The sequence below is a fragment of the Gymnogyps californianus genome, chromosome Z (assembly GCF_018139145.2).
Source record: "Gymnogyps californianus isolate 813 chromosome Z, ASM1813914v2, whole genome shotgun sequence".
Classification (NCBI taxonomy): domain Eukaryota; kingdom Metazoa; phylum Chordata; class Aves; order Accipitriformes; family Cathartidae; genus Gymnogyps; species Gymnogyps californianus.
The window spans coordinates 47886709-47901353 of record NC_059500.1 but is presented as its reverse complement, the minus strand read 5'-3'; the positions used below and the strand labels follow the sequence as shown (position 1 = coordinate 47901353).

Genomic DNA, 14645 nt, shown 5'->3' with positions numbered 1-14645 from the left:
GGCCGGGCCGCGAGGGGCGGGCAGCAGCGGCGGGGCCGGCCCGTGGCTCGAAACCGGCCCCGAGGAGGCCCCGCGCAGCGTGAGCTGATCACAGAGGGCGTCGTGCTTTGGGCAGCCGTGGGACTAGCCGCCCTCCGGAGGGCCCTTCCGATCTAAATTGTTTTGTAATCGGGTTACAAAATTTAACACGGAAACCAAGCAAAACTCGCACCGGCGGCAGGCTGTGCGGTTCAAACTTTTATTCCAAGGCATTTCAGTGACTGGACTTCAAAGTTTTCACAACAACCAAGCGTTACATGACGGGAGAGCAGAGGTGCCGACCTCACAGCTGTACCGACTGCCGAGTAACGTTTCCGCGGCTGTGCAAAAGTGGCACCGTGCGACATCTCCGGACTTGCTGCAGTCACCCCGGCGGCATCGAGGAGATCTCTGCGGGAGTTGTTCAGCCTGATCCTCAGAAAGAAATGTAACAAGCCTGCTTCCAGTCCAGTTCCCATTCACCCCAACTCCTACAGAAGTCACTGTGTGCGAGCAAATGCGGATTCGACATTCCTTAGCAAATATTTGACTGAGATTTTATTTAAACATAAAAAGGTCATCACTGTCACCAGAAGTATACCTACCTTAAATTCTCTTTTTTTGCAATTTTCTTTTGTCCCACATCTGTCTGTATCTCTTTGCCCTCCATTTTGCCTTACTTTTTTCAGTCTCTTCCCCTTTCTTTTTTAACTGTCATCCTTATTCCTGGAAAACTTTGCTTTTTAAGTATGTACCCTCTTCTAATCTCAGGCCCCACAACTGATAGCATCAGGATGGCCAGAATTTTTGCACACAGAAGGCATGTAGAGAGAAAGGGAGTCCTTTTGTGCATAAAGCGCTCTTGCCAAAGGGAAGCTCTAAGCTTCTAAGCTCTGTAGGTACAGAGCCTAAAAAAAAGAACCTGAGAGAATCTGAGACAAAGTCACTTACCCCTTCCAGCAGAAAAGAGGTAGATGCAGAAGTGCTTTCCATGTAGACTGAAAGGGGAAATTTTGTGGGGAAATCCTCGTCAACTCCTTTTGTTGGCAGCCTTTTACGCAAAGCACTGGAGTGTTCTCATGGCTGCTGCCAGCAGGAGAACAAATCACTAACAAAGATTACATCAGTTGGATACACTGGCTAGGCTATACCTGGCTTGTAGAATGGGAGCTTGACACCCATGCCAATGAATTAATGTAGCATGCATTTGTTAGGTAGAAAAAAATCAGAATTTTGATACAGCTAAGTGAAACAATAGTGATTAAAAAAAAATATCCCCAAAATCCCTAAGCTAGGCAGGTTCATCTTTAAAAAGGAGAAATCTAAGTTAAACATGGCAAAAGTACATTGTATCAAAAAGACATTTTTATGCTTCTCTTTATTCAGCTCTTTGCCCTGTAGTGTAAGGGCCATTTGTGCGTGAAAAGTCTTGTTGATCGTCTTCATCCAAATCCAAAATGTCTGGGATATCATCTGACTCTGAAGACAGGTCTGTAATAGTGAAATCTGGAACCTGCGTAGGAATGAAATTTCAATCAATTTAAAAGTAAAACTAAATAAATTTGTGCAGTACTCCTCACTGAATTCAGGAGACAAAGATGCTCTGCGTCTCTAGAAATCAGACCCAGAATACTGAATACAGAGTGAAATATGCTGAGTCACATATGAAACACATAGCATTAAGACAGACCAAATACTATGCAAGATGTAGATCAGTTGCTTAGAAGACAGGATTTTATGGTAGAGATGGAACAGAGCTGAACCTAGTGGAGTGTATTTAGTGAAACTGATGACTGGAAAATTAAGAAAGGAAGTTTTTAAGCTTATTTTGCCTTTCTTCTTTCCTTGGGAGCAACGGGCTATTCAAAGGAACCTGCCCTGAGGAGCTTGATATGGATTGCTCTGTACTGCTCTGTCTGCCTACCACATCAAACCTTTCCTGAGGAAACAAATATCTGGAACTGCAACGCCACTTTGGCCTCTATTTTAACTGTATGTATAGTATTCTGTACTGTTAAGCAGCACCAGGTTTCAGGAGTTGCCAGAGACATTAGTGGATACATGGATGTTACACACTGCTAAAAATGTTGGCTAAGACACTTAGGAGCTTAAGTCCCAACCCTTAAGTCCCCTTAGTAGGACTTAGATTACTTAGGCACTTCTGAAAAATGGGATATAATTAAGCAATTTACTCATAACAGAAAGTTTTTTGCCCCAAGTGAAAAATACTTATATCTATAGTTTGATTCATGGTTAGCTTTAATGTTGGTGATGTGACATACTTGGAGCCAGGCACAGTATCAGCACATAACGATTGCTGCATGCTGACAGGACTTTGGTTCTGCATGTACAAAGAAGCAGCAACTTGAAGAGGCTTCTAGGCATTTGTGTAACTTCAGCTCAGTGCTGACTGGCGAAGCAGTTTTAATCCATTCCCTAACTGCAAAACACCTTGCTTATGACTTACTTTTATGAAAGATAGTATGCAAGACAAATCTATGCTTTGCCTGCTATGAAGACATGTCAGAAGAACAGACAACACATCAAAGGATAAAGGGATTACTGTTTCAGCTATCAGGTTGTAGATAGCACTGAAGCACTGAACATGAATCAGTTCCTTAGAGAGTAGGTAGCCATAGGGCACCAGGGACTTAGAAATATTAATTAAAATATTAATTAAAACTGAGCTTCAGAAGAATTTAAGCAGCATGCCACTTATCAGGCACTAGTGTGAATGCAATGAAATGCGTAGACCACTTTGAGAACCTAAGCTTGATCAAAATGAGATCAGTAATCTTTGTCTCCTAAAAAATCAAAAGGCACTAGGAATGGGGGAAACACATCTTTCTACCAGCAACAATTAATCTCACATCTTTCTGCTTATGGCAGTTTACATAAAACTCTAATTACTGCACTTAAAGAAATCAACAAGTTTTCCCATTATCAGCACATGACCCTGTATTTCATACTGCAGTACAAATGGGTATATGTTAACAAGACTAAGGCCAAGTAGTCCATATGCAAACTCATTTAAAAATGTACCCAAATGAACAGTTTAAACAAGTTGTTTTATTCTGTATTTACACTGAGCAGGGCACATGACCATGTTCAGTAACTGTGTGTGACCAGTGATAATTTTCTCTATATCCTAGGCTTAAGACACTTCTATTACTTACATCCATGTTGCTCTTACTGACAACAGGATAATCACTTGAATTTAAGTTTGTGCTTTCTTCATCTCCTTAATGCACACATTATAAGCAGCTGACTCCTTTAACATACTAGTAAGATGTTCATAGCCATGAAAGAATTTCAAATTGGAGCGTTTCTCTCAGCATCAAACAGGGTTGATGTCAGTATGATTAATGTCTGTTCTGAACATGCTAAATTGTATTAGAACCACATATTCCGACACCTGCACCCGTCTAGCTAAAGCAACGCCAAGCCCTTAGTGTTATGAGCTTGCTTAGGTAAAGGACCTTCACTTCCATATCACTTTTCACAGTCGATAGGAAGTTGAAACCAAGCAGTAAGTCAACTCTTGCAACAAAGAGTAAGGCCAGATATGGCTCTTCTTTGTGCCATTTCTCCGTAAGGTGCAGTGAGACCATTTACACACAATAGTGCAAAACTTGCAAAATCTTTGCATGGAATAGTGCAAAACATACTTCAGTGTTTTGCTGTCTTCATATACTAATGTTAATGTCAATACTAACTTAACTTTAATCCATTTTTTCTTGCTTAATATATTTTCAGAACTGAGCCACTAGCAATTTGAGAGATGGTTCTTATTTTGTGCACTTTCAGCACAAGCACTTATTTTTAGTCATTAGAGACTGTATTATCCAAAAAAAATAAAATTTCCATCTTGGTATGAAAAGAAATACATTTAACAAAACACTGCACAATACCTTCAGCAAGCTGTTGCATGTAAGACTTTCTGGTCACGCAAATGACCAACAGATCATGCTTAAAAAATAAGTTAGGTTCCATTTTCTCTTTTTCATTAGATGGCTTAGATAAGTTTTTGAGTGGTTTTTTTGTGGTTTTTGGCTGTTTGGTCTTGTTTTTTTTAAATAAAGATAAATAATTCATCAGTTGTTTCCAAATCTTTTCACCTATTTTACTAGCTGTATAGTATTACTGTAAGTTGCAGTTTGGAAAAGATAATTGCAAAAGAGTCATCTTAACGAATAGGAAAGATTTCAAAAGCTTTCCACCTTTCTTTAGTTTGAGGCAAACTAGCTATATCACTGCAACTGCAGTCCCTATACAAATCTTGTAATTTGGATTTAACCAATGTGTACGCTGCTATAAATATGATGTTTGCAAAACCTTTATACCAAATGGAGCTATTTACAAATGCTTATATTTAAAACTTTTTTAGCAAAGAATTATCAGCAATGATAGAATAATAGTTCTCTGTCAAATGAGCTTGGAAAGGGGGTTTCAACTAGCATGAATGATTTTTAAGTGATCTCTTAAAGAGGAACAATCACTTTCTAAATTCTAAATAAACCCTAAATAACCTTACCAGTGATAATTACTTTGATAGTATTCTAACCTTTACCATCCCAGTTTTTGTGTGACTAGCAGCCTTTGACGCTCTGTTCCACTTCATTCAGTTTATCTGCCTTGCTGCAAATAGGATCAACTATTTCCTGTAATTTTCAACATATCTGGTCTTATCTTTTTTAAAAGGTTCCAGAGAGACTTCACAGTTTTCTAGCCCAAGCTATATCCTCAAAACTGGTTTTTGAGTAAGAGCAAGCAAGTTTCTGTGCAGTGTAGCTGGGCTGTTTGATACATGCAATTATAGAGAAACAGGTGATATGATGGCAGGAAAAATTTATGAGCAGGCTCTACTCTGTTAATATCTTAGGTTTTCCACGTTCTATTTGAGAGTTTTCCGCAGTTCTTAGCATGCACTTCAGCTTCAGTCCACTGTGGCAAAAAAACCCAAAGATGGCTTTAGAAGGTGTCCTTATCATTCTTGCCTCCATGCCACAATAGCATGATACAGGAACCTGCATACAGCATTTTGGTATAACAGGCTATTAGCCCAACCATTAGGCAAGCATTTAACCAGGCATTCCTCTGTGGCCACCAGTTGTAGGTCAGCTGTCAGAAGTCAAAGTAACTTTTACACAGAAGCCACCCAACAGTGCATGGTGAGGGAGAAGTGATTTGAAGGTCTAGGCTGGTAACATTTTCCCTTGCTTTCTACTTCATCTGCTTGCTGACATTTAGTAAAGCTAGACAGCCATCTAAGAGAGTACAAAACAGTAGTGCAACTTAAGGCAGAACAGAGAGATGTATTGCTCTTGCATCAATACTAAATGGTGCTGTTTTATTTCTTAGTCCTCAAAAGAGCGAAGAGTTTGAATATCTTATTTGATTGATTACCTCAGAATGAAGGCCCACAGCCTTCAGATTTTAAAATACATGTAAGAGTGGGTATTCCCACTCTGCTCCCAGACCTGATTGGCTCCAGTCTGTTCCTGAGCACCTCTACAACAGTGGATGCATGCTACAAATTTTATTATAAATGGAGATAAAAAAGAATATTCTCTGGCTGGACTCATTCAGTACTTAAACAGATTTAATTGCTGAAAGAATTCCAGAAGCCTTATCAGGCCCTAGCTGGAAAGGAATATCTCACCATCTCACACTAATTTCATGTTAAACAGCCCCCCTTACAAAAAGCAAGTATTTAAAGCTGGAAGTTACAGAATCCTTATCTGTAATCCTCTGTTACAATTGTTTCATATTGTACTTAAAATAGTCTTCCCAACACTTCTGGACCAACCATGACTTAACAGCTAAGCAAGCCCTCTAGCATTAGAATGCTAGACAACATGTAATTTGCTTCAGTGCCCACATTGTACCAGGTGGAGGTACTGTTCTATGTAGCAATATGTCACTAGGTGACAAGCTTCCTTTGAACTCCATTTTTGCTTCACACTATGTGGTGACCTCTGAAAATGGTGGCCAGCATTGAGTTGCAATCATTTAGTGTAGCAAAGTTGCATAGAGTATGCATTAAGAACACAGACACAACTTACCTGGACAGCCCTAAACCAAGAAAGCTTATTTCTTAGTGACTATAATTGTCCTCCAGGGGAGGGGTTCACAGGATTTTTTGAGGAACAATTCTACCCAAGTAGCTGAGTCTTAATGTACATTAGTTACTCAAGTTCAAAACAGGGTAAACAAACAGGTTAAAACTGGTGTTTGCAGCTGAGGAGTATATACTGTTTGTAGGGAGCCAGCAGCCAAAGCAGATAGCCAGCAGTCTCATGCACACAGAACAGCTACTGCGAAGGCAGGACAGGGCATTTTTTGTCCATATCCTTCTCTTCTCAACATTAGAATATCCATCGGCTCACAGCTTAGGTTATCATTAAAAGCAGGCAACAGCAAGCACCAAAAAAGCAGCAGTAAAGCTAAGACTAAATGGAAGGATGCACAGGAACTCAAAGGGAGGAAGGAAATGCTGCAGCAATATCTTACCTATCTATACATACACACAAATAGATTTTTTCAATGCATGTCTACTTCATTTGCATTTCAAGCTTGCTTTCTGCTGGACCCAGTTTGAAGGAGTCACAGAACAGCAAGTTACATTTGTTTTAAACACCACTGAAATGGAGACAGACTTTGGCTACTGAAGCATTTATTGCTAACATACAAAATGAATTACAAAAGGATGGCTACAAAAAAACCAACAACACACACAACAGCAGGCATCTGGGTACAAACAGCATGAATCTTGTCTTTATACTGCATATTAAAAAATATATTGATAATGATTTGGTTGGTCACTGGAACAGGCTCCCCAGGGAAGTGGTCATGGCACCAAGCCTGTCAGAGTTCAAGGAGTGCCTGGATGACACTCTTAATCATATGATTTAGTTTTAGGTAGTCCTGCAAGGAGGAGGGAGTTGGACCCGATGATCCTTATGGGTCCCTTACAACTTGAGACATTCTACAATTCTGTGGTCAGGTTACTGTGTTATACAATAGTTAAGTTTTTAATGTTAACACTGTCACAGCATTTAAGTAACTCCAGCTGACTTGTTCAGAAACCCCACTTTCAGCTTCGGAATTCTGCACTCTTTCTGCAGGGCTTTTAAATGCATTTCATAATATGTAAGGCTTTTATATCATTCTGGTACAGATTAAGCAACAAATCAAACACTTTTAGCTATGGTAGGTTTCATTCAGACTAATGGTATTAATACCATTAATAAGCATGGTGAGGTTTCTTAACTTGACAAACAAGGCATCTTGACAACTGTAAGCTGCCAATATTTAGGCACTCAAGACTGAGTTTTTAGAGTGGCTTAACTACACAGGACAATACAGCCCATGTGTGAGAGTGTCCTTTCTCTGTATCATTCCCCAACTCTTATGTTTATGGATTTTTCTCCAATGCTTTTTTGACAGCTACACTTGCTAAGGCCACTTGTTTGGTCAGTCAGCAGAGTACATGCATGCTATGCAGTTTATTCAGCAGTGTGTTCAGGCTGTTTGTCTTTCTGGCTGGAATTTTTCTCCCCTTCACCTTTGCTCTCAGCATGCTGAATGCCAGGCAGTTGTGGGTAAAAGGGACCTACCAGCCAGTTGAGCGGCGTGTTGTTAACAAGATAATCCATCACATCATCCAGAGACTCCTTCATTTTCTTCAGCTGTCCTTTGCTAGTGGTAAGAAAGCTGTCTGATAATTCTTGGAAGGAGGATGCTGACCAAAAGCTCTGGTAGACATCACCTGCCATTGACCCAACACTGTAAACCTGATCCTGCACATTCTGTGGCAGCCCCTGTAGGCTTGAGACCAGTGTGAGGCAGGTGGTCTGAAGCTGCTGAGTGAGGCTCCGTGCAATAGCTAGAGTTCTTGACTCAATGTGCTGAAAACAAAAAAGCATAATAGCACATAGTATCTTTTTAGGACTGTAACAGCTTTATGTTGCTCAAGATACATAAAGAAGCAAAGTAAAGAGGATGTAAGTAAAATAAAGCTATAGCAGATAATAAAACAGGTCTTAAGTCTGAAGAGTCAGAGACTTGAAAGTACTTGATACTTCTTCAATGCTCAAGTACTCTGTGGGACAGAAACATTGGTAGCTTCTACCCAGCGACAGATGAGCAAGCTCTTGTTTCAACTCTGGATAACAAGTCACAGCAGGTAAGTATATTCTAATCAATGAACCACTGCTTAAAGTTACATATAAGACTCAGTGAGTCTGTGCCTAAGACTGCTTTATGCTGACATTGTTATTTCTGTCTGGCCATATCAGATAAGTGAGTCCTAGCTGATCTAGATATGGATATCCCAACACAGGTTCACATGCTAAACAGGATGAGCATTCTCTTGCAAGGAGAATGAACCCAAGCGTTTGCAGGAAATAGGCTCATTTAAGAGTTTGTCCCCTACTTTTCATAGTAGTCACTAGTCAGCTGCCCTGAGCTTCAACATTCACATTCCACATTTGCACATAAGCTTCTGTGCTGTTAAGATACTGTGCACTTTGAGGACTGTTAGTTTGCCATTACCTTGACAGTATACAATCCATTTATTTCTGGTTTACATTTACATCTATTTACCTCAGCGCTATGCAGTTCATCAGCCTCATTTTGGCCTGTATTTTTCTTCCATTCTACCCAGGATTGATAAAGCTTTTCCTGAGCATCAAGAAGTTTCTGATTGGCACTATTCATGTTCTTTCTGGCATACTCGATCTGAAATACAGCCAAATAAGGAAGTAAAGCAAAGAGTCCAAACAGTTCCATTAGGGCTACCCTACCTTACCCGCTTTGTAATCTCCTTTTTAAGTACTTTAAAAGTTCAGTGTACAAGACTTTGTGAAATATAGGAGTGTGTTCCTTCTCTTCAAAGAAGAGAAAACTGGAAGCAGTTTTGAGATGTTGTGTAATGTATCCCTCTGCCTCAACTATTTCTCCCTCCCCCACTAGCATCCTACACAAGGATTTGAAAGTATATAGAAGGCCATGACTCTTTATGCACAGTTTGTCCTGTACATAAAGGTACGTTGGTAGGATAAGACTACTGAAGTACCCAGGAATGCTCAGAGATAGCCACAGCAAGAAAAGCAAGCCCATAAAGAATCCAACTTTTATTAACAAAAAGGACTTAAAGGACTGAAGTGTTTCTAAATTGCAAGACACTTTCTTCACTGAATGAAGTCAGTGTCAAATCCAGCACTCTAAAACAGGAATATCACTTTAAACATGTCACTTTACTTCTGCAGTGCTTAATTACAAGCAATTGCTGGTCAGTTTACTGCTCAGCCTGATTTAGGACCTCCCTCTGAATGGGAAATGCTTTATATTTAGAAAATGCATTTAGTCTGAGAGCAATTCCAGTCTTCCTATGCCTCTTTTGGCTGTTTTCTGCACTCTAAAATTATGCCAACATTTGCTTTTTGTATCTCAAGTGAAAGCTTAAACTTACCAGACTAACAGTGTGATGGAGCCGAGAGATTGTCTCCTGGCTTTTCTGTTTAGCATCTCTAACTTTGTTTAAGGCTTGTTGATAGGCACGTGTGCGGACCTTTGAAGACAGAGATCCCAGTCTAACGTAGTAGCTTGGCTTTTGAACTCCAACTTCAAAACCTTCAACTTTTGCAGCTTCTTTCTCTAGATATGTAAAAAGGAAGCAAATTGAGCACTGGAAGAAAATTTAAGAGGTCTGAGGCAATTTTATTTGCTCAGTAACAGCTGAATACTGGACTCATTTAGTAGTCCTTTAGCACCAGAGTAGACTGATAGACCACCATACGTGGAAATCCTTACTTTCACTCTGCTTCCCTGTGAAGATGCTATTACAACCAGCAAGGCAAGATGCAGTTTGGGAAGCATATGCCCCCTCCCCACTATGAGAATAAGTAATAAATGGATGATTGTTTGCTTCTCTCCAATACAAGCATTCCAACAAAATCAAACCTTGAATAGGTCTTACCTAGTTCTGCTTCTGTAAGTGGGAGATACTGGTCTACAAGGGTCTCTGATTTAGTGAGAGCACTGTCCACTCCACTGCTCACCATTTGCACCACACGACTTCCCAGGACAGTGTTAATGCTGCCATTGACAACTGACTTGGTCATTTCTACGCTGTCTTGCATTGCTTCTTTAGTCTTGCCCACAACTCCAGTGATCGTGTGAGCAACTGTTTCCTTGGCACCAGTCACAGTGGTTGTTACAGCTTCTCTGGCTCCAACAACTACATCCTTAGCATTGGCAACAACCTGCCATAGAAAACAGGTTAATTCACTAAAAATATTTTCTAGTGAGAGCTACATAATCCAGGAAATATAAATTTATGCTAATGCTTGTACAAGTATCAGTTACCTCGGAGAAATTCTGCCTTGAAAACATATGTACAAGACAAAACAAAATATGACTGCCATGCAGCCTTCAGCTCAAAACACTTCAGTGAACGTAATTCAGGCACTATTTGCTTCACATTGAGTAGGAAAGAGATAAGGACTCAAATTTTAAGAGACACCCACCAGTGAACAGCAACTATAGATAGATGTGTCAAATGGTGGGCAAATTTAAAAAAAAAAAAAAAGAGGCTTCATGGCCTCTCAAAGGTAACAAACAATTCTACAGAAACACCTTTCACTTCCTCATTGCTTCTAAGCCGTACTTCAGGCATGGCTTATTGAAATCTGTCTCCCTGTATTTTTAGGGATAATAGAAAAGAGGAAGGGTGTATAGTTCTTCTGCTTAGCACATGTACATGGAAAGAACTTACCTTGTCAGTGGGTTGATTCAGTATAGGCAGTCTCTCTTCAATTTTGTCTAGACCTATACACGCATAGTTGTTGGCAACTACAACTATAAAAGAAATTATAATAGTTGGTTTTAATTTTTGTTTTTGCCTTAGTATAAAATATCTCCAGTTGAGAATTCCTCTGGAAACAGAGCTCATGCAACAATGCTCTTAAAGTTTTTTCCTCCCCTTTTCAGCAAGATCTGAGGCAGCAAAGCCCAAGAACAAGGCAGGTTTACAGTGCCAGAAAAAAGTTCACTTGCAGGCAGAGAAAATCCATTCAATAGTTTACAAGCAACTGTTAGAACAAGCTGAAGCACCTGGCCTTCTGCCACTTAGTGAAACCAAGCTCCTGGTTACAACACCCTTGTGACACAGTTGCCAAATTTAACCACAAGTTGTTCTCAGTGAGAGAAAGTAGAAAAGTAGCATTTGAAACTAGGTGAAAGGTGAGGAAGGTGTTGAGCAAGAGACTACGTGACCATCTCACATATCAAGAGGAGTCAGTTTAGTATTACGAAAGCTGGAAACTGCTTTGGCTCTGGATTTTTTTTTTTGTTAAATCATACCCATCTGTAATCAGTTACTCAACAAGCCAAGCCACAGGTTCAGTCAGCTACCTGAAACAACACTCCAGACCAGCACAACTGTGCTAAACTGTAAGTGCATCTGGATATATAATGCAATAAGTTGAATTAAAGTTATCAACAGCTCTATCTTTGCCTTACTTTGTGGTTCCAGTTTTTGGATGATAGGCATAGCACTTGTCATGGCTACCGAAGTAATTGTCTTCACTCCTTTCTCTGCTATCTCACATACTGACTTCAGATAAGGATGGTTATCCTTTGTGGTGATGTAAGCTGTGGACACCATATCATAGGTGGAGCTCACCAATGGAAGGTTGACAACCCTTGATACAATGTTCTGTTTAAAAGAGAAAGAGGTTAGTTGACTCCTATTTTTCTGAACTAGACATAAAAAACTATGGGGCTAACTCAGATGTACCTGCTGTGGATCAATTGCTGCCAATGCCATTTTTCAGGTCTTGACTCTTACACAGCCTGTGAAAGAAGCATATCTGAGTTACAACATCCTCATATCCACATCATCTAATCACCAGACTTTGAAACCAACAACCCTTTTGTAATCAATCCCATTGATCAAGGGGATTAGGATGTTCACATTCTTGCATACAGGAATTAGATTTTATTTAACAATTTAGAAATCCAAAACTTTGTTTCCTAATTACTTTCTTTGGTTTAGGCAACACAAGTAGGGCACGTGCAAGAGACAAGCTTTGAGGTACAGCAGTTCATTGCAGAATTACCAAAGAGTTACCAACTGGTGGATTAGGTTATTTTTCTAGAAGAAACAGACACACCTGGGCTTATCTGTTGAGCCAGGACAAAGAAACACTAGCCAACAAGTCCCTAAAACTCTAGTTTAGGATGTCTAAGTCAGATGAAGAATCCACCACCAATATCTTTAATCAGATTAGATCTTCTGTTAGCATAAGGGAGTCAAGTTTGAAATTTGAGTCATCATGGCTGTCCAAATCTTGAAAATACATGGAAGATTGAAGTGAAGTACTCATTTCAGTAACCTCAGCTCAATTCTCACAAGTCATTTCACTAAACTCACGAGTTCATTGTATCTAGTGTCATGCCTGATGCCCACGTAGGGCTCCCCCTGCTCAGCTTGCTCAAAAGTTAGCATTCCTGTAACACACAGAGCATAGGATTTTCCCACTGCAGAAAACACTCCCCTTTATGCTAATTTAGATTTATTACCCATCCCACACTGAAACAGGCTGCAGACACCAGTCATTCAACAAGTCTACACTACTCAATTCTTTTCCAACATGTATTCCCATGGAGAAAATACTAACAGCCCTCCCCACACAAACCCTATAAAAGGAGAGGGGTATTGCAGTACCACATAAGGAGAACACACAGAAGTGCACTGTCATCCTACACATGCATGCAGGCTGAACTAAATCTGCAAGAAGCACTTTTTGCATTGATGGTTTCATATGACACTTAAGTTCCAGAAGAACCTGCATAAATGAAGGCAACAGAAAGGCAACCTAAAAGTCAGTCCTCAAAAGGAGGAGGTTTTCAAGGCTTTCTCCTACACTTGTCAAAAAGCCAACAGCTGTCTTCCCTCATATGTGTGACAATATCAAAAGGAGCGTGTTAATATTCTGCCTGGGGTCAACTAAAACTTTCCCCTGTTACACAATGGGGAACAAGGACAAAGGCGTGCCATTTTACATTTTAGGCATGACATTTTACAGGCATGTTTACACATATTAACACACACATGCCATAAGGTAATGCCTGTAATGAGATTAACCACTGTACATGGAACATGCAAGCAGGTAACAGACAAGGGTTACAGCAGTTACAGAAGTTTTCCTTCCATCTACCAAGTATTGAAATACCCCCAGAAACATGTTAGGTTTCTCACACAGCATTACAAGTCAGATTACTTACAGTACACCTGAATTTCACTTTGAACTGCAAAGCATGCTGTAGAACAGGAGAAGAGGCTAACAGCACAGAATCTGGCCTCTAAAGGAAGAAGGGCCCTTACTTTAAGGATTATTCAGTATTTGTAATGTGTCCCAAAGGATCCAGCCACACATGGCATGGATTTGAATTTTAGTCACTAACATAGAAGAGTTAGTCCATGAATTTATTCCTGCTCTTAAAGACAGGGAAGATAGCTAGGATCTTGCACAGTTTCAGAGATCCCTTGAATAGTTTCAGCTCTGGCAAAAGTCAGATCCACTTCAATGGAGTGGGTAAGCGAGCTGCCTGAATCAAAGCCCACGGTACGAAAGCATATTTCAGAGACAGCAAAAGATCCTGAACAGGGAAGTGAATAAACTAAGTCACAAATTTCATTTTTGCTTTTCCCTCTCGCTATGGAAAGAAGTTAAAGACCAGAAAGCAGCAAGATGAGCCACGCAAAAGAGTCAAGGAGCTTGCCCTGGCTAACCACAGTGCCCAAGGGAGGAAGACGCCCCAATTTTCAGGTGCCACCACGGACCTCTTCAGGCATGGGGCAGTCCAACGCCTCTCCCGGGGGCAGACGAGTATTTCGGGACTTTCTGGTCCCGAGAGTGCCTTAAGCAGCCTACTGAAATACACCGGAATTTGGGGCGGGGGGACCGCAGGGGCGATGACGGAGGTAGCGGGGGCGGCCCCGCGGCGAGCCGCAGACGACGCCGGAGCCCCCGCCCGCTCCCCCGGCAGGCTCCACCATATTGCGGAGCCAGCCCCGCGGAGGCGAGCGGGCGCCGAGCTCTCCCGCCGCCCGGCCTCACCCCTGCGGCCGAGGAGAGCTGGGCCGGAGCGCTGCGGGCGGCCGTACTCACCCGGGGAGAGAAGAAGAACCGCCGCCGCCCCAAGCACTCACGCCGCCGCCGCCGCTGACTGGGGAGGCCCGCCCTCGCCCCGCTATTTATGGGGAGCGGCCGCCGCCGGCCGCGCGCCGCCCGCTCTCTCGCGAGAGAAGGGCGCGTCACCGCCGCCGCTGGGCGGGGGCGGCCCGCAGGGGAAGGGCAGGGCAGCGCAGCGGCCTAGGAATGCGGTCGCCCCGATGCCGGTCAGGCATCTGAACAGGAGGGGAGAGCCTCGTCCAAAAAAATAAATCTTAGTAAGGGAAACTCTTGTTCAACTGATCTTTCCGAAGACCAGTTCTTAGTACTTTAAGGCAAACACAAGGGCCGGAAGGAGTGGTTGATCCAGGCTCTCAGGCGAGGTATGTAGGCCAACAAGTAGCCTAGCCAGGAACAGAGAGTTTACAAACAAAATGCTCTCTT

The 14645-nt window shown here is 41.6% G+C and overlaps 1 protein-coding gene across 4 annotated transcripts; it reads right to left on the bottom strand.

The window, feature by feature from the left end:
- Positions 1-210: 210 nt before the first annotated feature.
- On the bottom strand, positions 211-14237 carry PLIN2 (perilipin 2). 4 transcript variants are annotated; one of them, XR_007767789.1, is made up of 9 exons: positions 11822-12049; positions 11545-11740; positions 10799-10881; positions 10001-10286; positions 9494-9678; positions 8626-8760; positions 7638-7928; positions 624-1531; positions 211-521 (listed from the first exon to the last, which is right to left on the bottom strand). XR_007767789.1 is itself a non-coding variant. In XM_050912593.1 (9 exons), exons 2-9 carry the CDS (start codon positions 11849-11851, stop codon positions 1397-1399), a joined length of 1341 nt encoding a protein of 446 aa, XP_050768550.1. In that variant the 5' UTR covers positions 11852-11877; positions 14199-14237; the 3' UTR covers positions 211-1396. The 4 variants fall into 4 exon arrangements, 3 of the variants coding, with proteins under 3 accessions (XP_050768550.1, XP_050768548.1, XP_050768551.1); XM_050912593.1 differs by adding an exon at positions 14199-14237 and having other exon boundaries at positions 211-1531; positions 11822-11877; XM_050912591.1 differs by having other exon boundaries at positions 211-1531.
- Between the last annotated feature and the right edge of the window lie 408 nt (positions 14238-14645).

Bases quoted from the DNA above. Each gene is read 5' to 3' on its own strand.
- PLIN2 (XM_050912593.1), bottom strand. From the start codon at position 11,851: ATGGCATTGGCAGCAATTGATCCACAGCAG. The intron at 11,741-11,821 runs GTACATCTGAGT...TCTTTTAAACAG, and splicing joins CAGCAATTGATCCACAGCAG to AACATTGTATCAAGGGTTGT. The intron at 8,761-9,493 runs GTAAGTTTAAGC...GCTGTATTTCAG, and splicing joins TCCATCACACTGTTAGTCTG to ATCGAGTATGCCAGAAAGAA.